This window comes from Odontesthes bonariensis, chromosome 17 (genome assembly GCF_027942865.1).
Source record: "Odontesthes bonariensis isolate fOdoBon6 chromosome 17, fOdoBon6.hap1, whole genome shotgun sequence".
In the NCBI taxonomy this organism is placed as follows: Eukaryota; Metazoa; Chordata; class Actinopteri; order Atheriniformes; family Atherinopsidae; genus Odontesthes; species Odontesthes bonariensis.
The window spans coordinates 15,258,678-15,269,921 of NC_134522.1; the positions used below are offsets into that span (position 1 = coordinate 15,258,678).

The window sequence follows — 11,244 nt, forward strand, 5'->3', positions numbered from 1 at the left end:
TGAACAGACCATGTAGGGATGAAACAGCTCAACAGAAAACCCTGCTTTTATACTTTTCGGTAAGACTTGCACATTTACTTCAAATATTCTGATAGATAAATAAAACCCAATCAAAACAGAACATTTGCCAGACTATTTTCTTGTATCGGGTTCATTAGCTGAAATCCACACACAGTAAGATAATACATCTTCAGGATATAGTGTGCATGAAATTTGGGGGGGGGGGGCAACGTTCTTTCACAATACATAGAATTTAGAATATAAAAATAAACTTTATAAATACAAACTCAGACTAAAGCGATAATAACCACATATCAGCAGCTTAGATTTACGGTTAAATCGTGTTATTATCTAATACTTGGCGCACTGTTGTTCAGTTATTTGGCATTCTGGCCACGTATATAAATAACAACCGTAAATGATACATACAGTGTCATGGCAGTAATAACAATAATAATAATGATAATACACAGGTATTGGACAGTTTTAGCACACAGTTTCTCTGCATTATTTGTTTTGTGTGAATAAATTCAAAGGAAACTCTTCATTAGCAAAGCCTCATTTCCACACAGAAGCGGAATAACACAGCCTGCTCAGACCATCTTCAGCTTTTAAGTCGAGGTAATACTACATTTGTAGCCACAACAATGTCGTTAATAAGCATTAGTAAGAGAAGCAACTACCGCACAACAAAACTACTTTACACTAACAATAAATGGAATCTGCCAGCCAAAGAACAAAGATTATATAATTCCTCTAATATGCCCTTAACTGCTAAGTCACGTAACAGTCTATTAGTTAGAGTTTAACAGTCATTAAACGCCAATAGAAATACTCATAACCTCAACTGAAGCGAGCATCACACACCATGTCAAGTAAGGTGCACATGGACACCTCAACAGTCATAGATCACTGAAGAAAGCTATCAGAGAGTATAACAGTTCTTGTCAGAGGCTATTGAACGGCATTTAATGACCTTGATCAACTTCAGTAGCCTAGAATTCGGATAACAGTCACACACAAATGTAATGTGTAACATCAATAATAAAAAAAATTCTAACAAACAAACGCACAAAGTCATGATTACGATTAAAGTGATCTGATCTTCTCGTGTAAAATCACAATGCATTGTCCCACGAGTTTTAAGTGTCACTGTGTTCCAGTTAGATAGAGAGCTGCCTTTGCTGGCCACAGTAATAGTCACAGTTTGAGTAGTGTGCGATGCCAATATGTAATATCTGGTGTTTCACAAGTGTGCAACTCTTTTAGGATACATCACAAAGACCACTACAGTCACTGCTATCATTTGAGAGTATATATATGTATATATATACATATCAAAGCCATTATATACATAGAGACTCAACAGTTATCTTTAATGCTTTCCCTCAGAGTCAGGTGTTCAGATTACTGCTCCAGACTCAGAGGAACCAAACTGACCGGCTCAGACTCTCACAGCTGTACAGCCTCGTCGCCTGATAGCTAAACATCCACAGCAAAGGAAACAAACTCTGCAATCGGTTGATCTGGTTTTAAAGTGTAACTATACCATACATTCGCTACGCTAAACAACCCCACTCACAGAGCAAGTGTGCAGCAGCTGAAACCACAGTGCTGCACAGTTACACAACCTTGTTCCATGGCAACCGTGTTGATGATTTGACAGCAACTGCTCAGCAGCTCCTGCTGTGCGCCTCAGTCGGCCTTGTCCTCGCCATTCTTGGCCCACCCTCGACTCATTGCCGCTACCACAATGCTGTACATGTTGAGCCAGGCTTGACGCAGCGGCGCTGTGTAGGTCTGGCCCAGGCTGCACTGCAGCATGTAGAGAAGGGACTCACCCACCACCTGCAGAAGTCAACACAAACAAGCAAACAAACATACAGAGAAAAACAAAACGTGTTCATATCTCATTCACTGATGGAGTTGTTTTTTAAGAGCTGTACTATCAAATGTTGGTCCTACAGCGAATGACTGAGTGCTGACTCCCACGGCCTGATGCTTCCTCCCAAGGTTGAGCAGAAAGTCTTCCAAAGAGGGAAGATCATCCAGGTGGCTGACTGCTGCATCAATCACAAGCATCACCTGGCACCACAGGAACAGATACACGGAGAGCAGTGTTCAGAAATGCTGTTTCTAATGTCTGCACATATGTAGTGGTCACTGTGGGGCGCTCACCTTGGTGATATGGTCCAGGAACTCAGGGCTGGAGAGGCAGTCTTGTGTGGAACCGCAGTTTGTACTGTAGCGGAAAAGACTGAGGAGCGCGGGGTCCAGCTCAAACAATCTACCACAGACAAACACCACACTGCTCTGTAGGTGTATTCACATGGAACACTCAATCAATCTATAAGTCATACATCTACAAATCTCTCCTGCTAGAGTCTGATCCACAAAGTAAATTGTGGATTATTGCAGTCTGTCGCCAAGCAACAAGTCAAGCCTCCGGTCTCTGCATGGGGAAAGTGTGCAGTGAAGGATCTAGCGCGACTCTATCTCCACACCTGTGGTGCATATTCCAACACCACAGCTATCAAGTAACAAAACACAGCACAATGCCGTCAGTTTAAAGGACTAAACTGATTCATGTTATCAGAAGGTCATCTGAGTTACTGCTGTATGTCGTCCGTCTACATCGGACTGAATGTGTAGAAAAATACCTGGAGAACATGACGACACCGTGAGGAACTTTGTTCTTGCCCAGACTTTCCCAGCTGCCTCGTATCAGCTCCTTGTCTTTCCCTGACAGCTTCTCCATCCTCCCTCAAGCGGCAAGCACGACAGAAGTTCTTCTGGAGGGAAAACACACGACTCCTCTACAGGACAACAGGGCTCAGCTTGAGGAAAGCCATAGTATTTGGGTGAATCCACAAAGAAAACTTCTGCCAACCCACCTGGAAAACAAAGTGGAGCATCACATGAGCAGCTGATTTGCTAATTGTGTTTAAGATGTAAAGAGGGGGACACGACGCAGGAGAAATGATCATACTGTACCTTTTTGAGGTCAGTCTTCTCTCTGAACTTCTTCTGGTGCGGCCGGGCTCTGGGGTCTGTCTGTTTCTGTGTGTGTGAGTGAGTGTGTTTTTGTTGAGCAGGCAGCAGCCTGACACTCTGGTGCACTTGTTCTCTCTTTCCCCCGGCCCACGATACAGTCAGGAAGACAAGTTCTGCCACGCTCTTATCTGTCACACTGGCTGCTATCTCTCTCCCCTTCTCTTTTGCCTCTTGATGTGCTCTCTCTCCCGCACTGGGGATATTATTCATGCCACTGAAGGAGAAAAAGAGGGATCTCTCTCTTCTGCTCCAGAGAAGGCTGCAGCGAGCCACAGCTCCTCCTGCAGGTGAACCGAGGACTAAAACATGCAGAGAATCTACACGCACACGTACAAAAACTTCCCTAATGGACTTTTACATTATAATTAAGCGAACACAAAATAAACAGGAAATGAAGAAGAACGTCAAAATAACCAGAAAACACAGTATAAGCAATTTACAGTACAATTGCAGGTTTAGAGATGGTGAAATCCATTTGAGGCCTAAATCATCTGTTTGAAAATGTTCCCTCTGCTGCCTACATTTGCCACCCATGCATTTACAAAATTAAATGTGTGGGAATTTTAATGGCTAGAATAATAAGAGACCTGAGCGTACCACCTTGGTGAAATTATATTGTTCATCTGCAATACAGAGCCACTCCTCAAACAGCGTGATCATAACATTCAGTGGCCAAGCATACAGCCTCTCATTAATCTAAATGAGCTGTGTTTGTTGCCGCTCTGAGCCTCTACACACACATTTCAGGCTACAGTTTGTTTGAATAGATGTCACTCCCTCTGCTCCCTCACACATTTCACAGATGAAGATTGCGACTCAGGTATTGCCGAACAGGTTAGGTGGGAATGGTTTTGTTTTCGGTGACGCATCAGGGATTTAGAGGTGCACAGCTTTCTCCTAAGGGACTACGAGGCAGAGCGGGGAGGGATACAGGGTTCCCATGACAACCTGACAGGATGGAGCCCTTGAAGCTTTATCATGTGATATTTGAGATTTCAAAGAAGGGGCTCTATGATTATTTATTACACGTATAAGAAATATGTGACAACATTTGCTCTTTTTTGCATTTAGGATCTTTTGAAATATCGATATTTTGATTATTTCAATACACAAACAGTCACGCTGAACACTGCACATCGCTCTGTTAACACAAAACTGTGTTAGAATCTGAAATCACCACTAACATCTTCAATAGCTTCAAGGCATGGCACACTAGCCTACAAAAGGTTCCAATTTGTCATGTGCTGATCTCCATGATTACTCTTTGATTATGCTTCCGCACCAAATCACACATTCCTGTGTGATTTGTAGGTTAAAATGATCTCTGAGATTCCTGGCAGCCAGCTGTAAAAGCATACGAGTACAGCAGGCTGCGGACGAGAGTATTTGATGTGGATTTGCAGGCTTGGAGCAGACCACTGAAGTGGACTGTGTGACTACGGACGCACAGTGAAGACTGTTTATTTAGCTGGCATTGTGGCTGCAGAATTATCTGGGAACTCTAACCCAACCATCTATGCAAAGTTCATGTCAGATGCTCAATGGTGTTACGGGACATGTTCATTTCAAAATCAGATACATTTAAACTGAAACAAATGCAGCTATGAGGACTGTTAGAGCCAATAACTCTAAAGGCAGAGGGACTGTAATCCTTTTTTGAATTGGTATTGGACGCGGCTTAACCTTGACCGTTTAATCACGTGTTCATGGTTCTCCTAATTACAGTGTCAACATCTCTGGGTAAAACTGCACTTGCAAATGAAAAGCTTTTCAATTTAATGCAAAAACGACTACACGCACAATATGAGTCTGTATGAGTAAAACGTGAGTGAAATAATAATCGTACAACATAAACAGTTCCATTCCATAAAATGTTGTTTTCTTTCAGCTGTAAGCCCAAAGCTTTCTGACGGTAAAGTGCACAAGTTTTTGCAATTTCATAATTTATAGGCGTGTGTCCTAAACTATCAAATCTTTGGTGTTCGCTGTGACATGATTCATTTTTGAAGACAATGTTGTTTTCTAGTGGAGAGGCCACAAAAAACCCAGCGCCGCTTGAACCTTTTTGATCATGGCATTTCTTCCCCTTTGGACTTCACGCTCTTCTCTTCCACATCTTCAATTTTCTCCCCGTCGTCTACATTTTCTTCCCTAAATCAGACATGTTGGGTTAGAAAATGGCTATATTGTAATTACGTCGAACTTTTACTTGGCTACAGAATTTGTCTTTTCTTCACTGAAGACTGCAGGGCGAGCTCAGAAAATTATGTAATGTAACATGACCAAACCACATGAAGTCCTTGGCTCTCAGGCAGCAGAGCTATTCATAATGTTTCCAGTCAAAGCCGTTTTACACAGCGGATGAACAAAACTTTTGACAACTCTCACACTGCATACCTGCTTTGAATGTCATGTCCAGAGCTGTTGTCGTTCGTTTCTGTATCATCGTCAGATCCGATTGCTTCTCCGGTTTCGTCCACAAACTGCTCCTTTAACCCGGCTCTCATCAGCCTGCTCCTGTACGTCTGCTCAGCTCGAGCCTTCTCATTTCTCTGCCAGTTAAAAAAAAGTCACACTGGTGGAGTTGAATTCGCTTACAGTATTTCTTAAACTTTAAAAGTTATGTCTCTTACCTGTTTCACCTGTTCAAACAAATAGGGGCGTTCACTAACTCTGGCCTTCATATCCCGTAACTCTCTCGTGTAATCTCTCATTCTCTGTTGATCGGCTTCCCTTTATGTAAGAAAAGATCACGGTTTCAGCTTCTGTGACAGATGCAGCTGTGATGTGAGATGCAAAGGTTGCACAATTGTAGAACGACAAGGACTAACCGATGGCGCTGTAGATTTTTATTGTACACCTCTTTCAAGCTGCTGTGTGGGTCCAGCAACTTTGCATGGAGTACCACTGCCTTCTTAATGGCTTGGGATTTCCTCTGGTAATTCCTCAGCCAGTCCACGCTCTCTTGAGTCTTACTTTCTCTCGTCTCCATCGAATTTCTATCAAGGTAGAAATTGTCTGCGTGTCAGATGATTTAGCTCTCTCTGTGTGTAGTAACTAGAAAAAGGAAGTTTTGAGGTTTCTACGACATAATCCAACTCACCTGATGGCCATGCAGCGCTTCCTCACAGCGTCTGTGATGTATGTAGGAAGCGTGTCAGCGGACATCAGCGTTAAGGCCCCGAGTGACTTGCTCCTAATGAGATTATTTATTTTAGGCACCTGTAGATGAGGAGGGGGAAAAAAATCAAAACTAAACATCCCTGAGAGTATAGCTATAAATAAAACCCTGCCAGGTGAAGTCAAAGGCTTTGTAAAGTACACGTGTTATAATAGTGGATTAATATAGTTGAATTGTATGATAAAAAACACCAAACTGGACACAATGATACAATAGGTATTCCAGGTTTTCTCTACACAGCATGACTAACTAAATTAGTTCATAAAACTTGAGGGAAATGTTATATTTTCAACGCAATCACAGCCATACGAAGAGATTTTAGCCGCTCATTTGTTTTGAATGTAAATGTTCTTTAGAATAAATAAAGACGACGAGCTTTCCCTCAATAAATGGATCAATTATGTGAAAACCTCACTTAAGTTTGATCAAATATGCAGGTTTTCTTTTCCTTGGTTATGCTCAGCTGTGATAGATTTTCTCTTTTTGATTTCTGTCTTTCTACAACATAAATCACACAATTCCTGAGTATTACTCTCAGAACAGTTATCATCAGATGTACTTACCAAATATTCACAGAAAAAAAAAGACTAAACGAAAAAGATTAATGACGATGTACTCCAAAAAAGATTTCTCAAGACTTTCATAAAACCTCAGTATTTTAGTGAAATTTGTGACATCAATCCAAACAAACATGACTGTTCAAACGTGTGTGTGTGTGTGTGTGTGTGTGTGTGGAGCAGGTTTCCTGTCTAAATGCAGTATTAGCTCATTTCAGAAGAAGTTGCCTACAATTGCTCTGTTAGTGTAATCGAGCAGAACTCTGGTGACTTGTTAATTTTGGGCTTAGTCCCAAGATACATGAAAGGAAGAGTGGAAGAAACTTTCACAAATCACAAAGTTCATTCTGCCGCTTTGGATTTGTGTAAATTACTGTTATTCCTACCAAATTACAGCTATGATTATTTTTACTCTTTAAAACTCTCCTGCGAAACATCCGCCTGGGGCGAAAAATCATATTAATGTCAATCAAAGGTTTCTACTGCTGTAACTGAGCAGTGAAAATCAAAATACTTGATAAATGGTGAGGGAAAGGCTGAAATATGACCAGAGGGGAATATCCCTTCTTTGAAGATAGCCCACAGTACATATTTCAAATAACGTTACGACTCCACAACAGACAGGACTGGTTTAGGCTGAGTAAAAAAAAAAAAGAACAAAAGGGGCTTACAAGCACTTAAACCGTACAATAAATCCTTTGTCACAGAGATACAGATATAAAAAGGAAAGTACTGGTCAAATGTCTTTGTCATAACTTAGAAAACAAACTCTCACAGAAATAAGTAATACTGCAGAGCAGACGAAAACTGTTTTAAAAGGGCACTTTTCAACAAGCAAAAAGTAAGGCAAACAGCTTAATATCTACAGCACTGGAGGATTTAAAGAAGGCAAGTAGTCTGCGATCCTCCGCAAAAAAAAAGAGAAGGGTACTGACTTGACAAAATAGTGGGTGGATATGTCTCGAACCATCCATCAGGCGGAGAAGGTGTGAGAAACTTGGAGATAAAAAGTGGCGCAAAACTATAACATGAAACCATCTGGTGCGTTGGAGCCCTGGACATATTCCTCTTATCTGGTTCTTCCTAAGATGCTGCCTCTTCAAGACAGGAATTATGTTTTACTTTAAAGGATTAAATTTGTTCGAATAAATGTTGTGCTTTTAAGAAGACAGTTAGATCATTTGCAGATCCTTGCCCAGCACAAACACTGCTTTCCTCAAATCTGTTCACTGTGAAATAAGCCTGAATTCAACTTGTGAAACGCGCGTTATATGATTATAAAAATAAATCTTTTGTTTCTTTTAGTGTGAGCAGTAACTAAAATCATACGGCACTGAAATAACTGAACAGCAAGGTGGTGAAAGATAAACAAAATCATAGCTTCTCCTTCTGAATGAGTAAAGAATGTTTTACCTGTGAGGTTTCCGGACTCTTCGTACCTCTTCTTGCAGGTATAGCTGATGTCCTCAGAAAGAAAGGCTGACACTTTGTCACATCCTTGCTCTGCACTCTCCCCAGCGCCTCTGTCTGCAAGGCCCTGTGCAGCCTGCTGAAGTCAGGGACCCGATGGAGGATTTTTGGCTGAAAGCTCGGCTCCTCGCCCAGGAATCCCAGCTTTTTTTCCCTGGTGCGCTCAGCGGTTCGAAGTTTTGGGCTGCCAGTCCGAGCTGGATACTCCCGTTGTGCTGTTGTCACAGGCAGATAATCTGTAGTCATGTTACTGTGTCACAGAGTTTACACACGTCAAGTTAGGTGTTGAGTTTAAACATTCGTGTTGTCTTTCACAAGGAGGCCCTTGACACATTCAAAGGCTGATTGATTGAAAGGGGATTTATTGTCACCGAGGAGAAAGAAAATCTGTACATTGTAGAAGTTAGTGACAATTTCTATGTAATGTAATTCATTTTGTATGTAAATCAATAAACCGATTGATTTATAGTGTTATCCCATTACAACCTGATGCAAAATATCCTGCTTTTACATTTCGAGCTCGATACCCTCAGGTCGCATTTTCAAGACACACAAACATTTTATCTATTTTTTTATCTTTGATATCCAAACACAATGGTACGGTAAATAATTTATGATAAAAGCCAAAGGTTTTCATTTCTGGTTTCTTCAGGGGCCGACATACACAACAAATGAACTAGATTAACTTTGTACACCTGAACCTGTCCCGTGTTATAAGAATGTTGCGATAAAATGCACTTCGGTCACTTATCACATTAAATGAAATGTGGGAATGTATTTTATTTGCCTGTGTGACAACATGACAACCCTGTGTTGTCTGACTTTATGCAGTAGTGAGGACAAACCTTTTGTAATGTGATGCTATGTTATGTATTTTTTAATCTTTACATCTCTTATATTAATCAGAATTATATTGAGGGGCTGGGAGACAACTACCAAGCTCAGATAAAAAGAGGTACAAAATATTTCGTATCCTGATCTATAACTGTTCAGTATCCCATGTTTATTGTGTGTGTTGCAGATCTAAATGGTTAAAGTCTTTGGCTTTTTTCCAGTAACATATTACTGGATTATACTGAAATATTTGTACCTCTTTATAGACTTTCTGCTTATGTTAAACTTACATTGCACAACTTGTCACAAAGGGTTTACTTTTATGTTATGCCTGACATGCAACAGCCTATTTACTTCACATTAATTTAAGCATTATTAAACTAAAACAGCGTCATGCCATCAGAAAAAAAAAAAAAAAAAACACCTTTCAGGTCTGGTGCATCCTTTAAGTCTTTGTGGGGGTTTTTTCTAACACAAACATTTTTATGGGAATCCTGTGAGACTTGGTTTAATGCTGCTATCAGCTTCTCTCTTTTCTTTTCTTCTCTCTCCTGGAAACTGAAAGGCTTCTGAATAGAAAGCAAGAACTGCGTCCTCTGCTCGCAGCCCTGTTTCCTCTCCCTCTCTCGGAGCTCCATCATCTCCTGATAGATGGGCTGTATGACGTGGCTGGGGACGGGGACAGCGCAGAACTTCTTCTGACCCTCAGCCTCTGCCTCTTTGCTCAGCTGTGTTGTTTCAGTTGAAGCAAACCGCTCACACTGCTGAGTCCTGACAGGAGAGTGCTTCGAGATTGTTGAGGGTGCCCAGGCTGGAGGTCTGTGGGAGGTCCCTTTGTCTGAGGTCAGAGCAGATAAAGAGGTGGATCTCTTTATTCCCACAAATCTGAAAAAAATAAAGGTCTTTTAAATAGATAAATCATAATTTTAACAACACAAAAGAGCCATTTGAGGAAGCATACCTGGGCTTGTGGTTAATTTCTTCCACATCACCAGACTTTCCATCTACAGCTTCTGACAGAAGAGCATTCTGATAAATCCTTCTCTCCAGTTCCTCTGTCTGTCTTCTCTCTGTCTCCTGCAACTGCTGTTTGAGGGTCTTTCTCAAAGCTTTGAGGTGAAGTTGGAGCATTAGCTCTGTTCGGAGTCCGTCCTCCAGCACGGTGTCCACCTTGGACATTTTCTCTGACCTGTGATACTAACAATAAATAAACTCATAATATTTTTTTTTTTAAATGAACAGAAAAGGTAAAGATGAGAGACAGTTAAAGGCATAAAGTTAGCTCATTTCTAGAAAGAGCGTAAACCTGAGATCTGTGATCAATTAATACACATACACACACAATATATTGTAAATTAAAATATATTACAAAAAAAAAAACACATAGTATTTTAAACCGAAACCCATTTGAAAGTTGTCCAAATGAATAGTGTCTGAATATTTTTCAACTGGAACCAAACAGTAAAATAATAATAAATTAGCTGATAAAACTGTATTTTCCTGTATTTAAATCCGACATATGTACTGCATATATTTTGGTTTTCTTAGTTGATTATTGGCTTTGGTATTCTTGCTGTTGGAAACATAAATGGGTATTTTCACAACTTATCCTAAAATATCAAAGAAGGTACTAATTGAATATGTTTGGGGTTTAAATGTTGACTTGGACGCATACACCTTTAAATTGGGACGGGTTACTCTTCAATGCGGCACCATTTCGGAACAGTGTTACCGGTTACTATAGAAACCAGGCCTCAGCGCTCAGAGCGTGATATAGATTTTAAAGGACGTAATTAGCGTTAGATAAAAAAAGTTTATTTAGTTTTTATGCCAACAAGCTATCTTCCTTTCAATTGTTCTACATCGTTAATTGACGTAATAAGCAATTAGAGGAAAATAAATAAACTTTTAAGTAATAACGAGCTGCCAACCTGGGAACAGACGAGTTTCAGGAAGTATCTCTCGATCTCGAAGCGTCCTCCGAACTCTAAGTAGATGTATTGAAGGGTATTCGTTGAGCAAGCAATGGTACTTGTTGATATAAAGTTATTTGCATCACGTTTGAAGACACGCTACTGTCTCTTACTTGATCACTCGTCGTCAGTTTTGGTAGCATTAGCACTGTTTGTGGACAGAAACAGCAACGCC

The 11,244-nt window shown here is 40.6% G+C and overlaps 2 protein-coding genes across 2 annotated transcripts; both read right to left on the reverse strand.

The window, feature by feature from the left end:
• Nucleotides 1-1,695: 1,695 nt before the first annotated feature.
• ngb (neuroglobin) lies at nucleotides 1,696-2,758 on the reverse strand. The gene is made up of 4 exons (XM_075448647.1): nucleotides 2,661-2,758; nucleotides 2,179-2,287; nucleotides 1,966-2,085; nucleotides 1,696-1,848 (listed from the first exon to the last, which is right to left on the reverse strand). Exons 1-4 carry the CDS (start codon nucleotides 2,756-2,758, stop codon nucleotides 1,696-1,698), a joined length of 480 nt encoding a protein of 159 aa, XP_075304762.1.
• A 4-nt stretch (nucleotides 2,759-2,762) lies between these two features.
• Nucleotides 2,763-11,190, reverse strand: fam161b (FAM161 centrosomal protein B). Its single transcript, XM_075448930.1, has 10 exons — nucleotides 11,028-11,190; nucleotides 10,058-10,293; nucleotides 9,521-9,981; nucleotides 8,206-8,477; nucleotides 6,158-6,276; nucleotides 5,886-6,053; nucleotides 5,688-5,787; nucleotides 5,452-5,606; nucleotides 2,995-5,205; nucleotides 2,763-2,894 (listed from the first exon to the last, which is right to left on the reverse strand). The coding sequence occupies exons 2-9, from the start codon at nucleotides 10,273-10,275 to the stop codon at nucleotides 5,124-5,126; spliced, it is 1,575 nt and encodes a 524-aa protein (XP_075305045.1). The 5' UTR covers nucleotides 10,276-10,293; nucleotides 11,028-11,190; the 3' UTR covers nucleotides 2,763-2,894; nucleotides 2,995-5,123.
• Nucleotides 11,191-11,244: the final 54 nt, after the last annotated feature.

Excerpts from the sequence above, each read along its gene's own strand:
- ngb (XM_075448647.1), bottom strand. The coding sequence starts at position 2,758 with ATGGAGAAGCTGTCAGGGAAAGACAAGGAGCTGATACGAGGCAGCTGG. Across the intron at positions 2,086-2,178 it reads TCCTGGACCATATCACCAAG|GTGATGCTTGTGATTGATGC; the intron begins GTGAGCGCCCCA and ends CTGTGGTGCCAG. Across the intron at positions 1,849-1,965 it reads TCAGCACTCAGTCATTCGCT|GTGGTGGGTGAGTCCCTTCT; the intron begins GTAGGACCAACA and ends TGACTTCTGCAG.
- fam161b (XM_075448930.1), bottom strand. The coding sequence starts at position 10,275 with ATGTCCAAGGTGGACACCGTGCTGGAGGACGGACTCCGAACAGAGCTA. Across the intron at positions 5,607-5,687 it reads TGTTTGAACAGGTGAAACAG|AGAAATGAGAAGGCTCGAGC; the intron begins GTAAGAGACATA and ends TTTAACTGGCAG. Across the intron at positions 5,206-5,451 it reads GGACATGACATTCAAAGCAG|GGAAGAAAATGTAGACGACG; the intron begins GTATGCAGTGTG and ends TGTCTGATTTAG.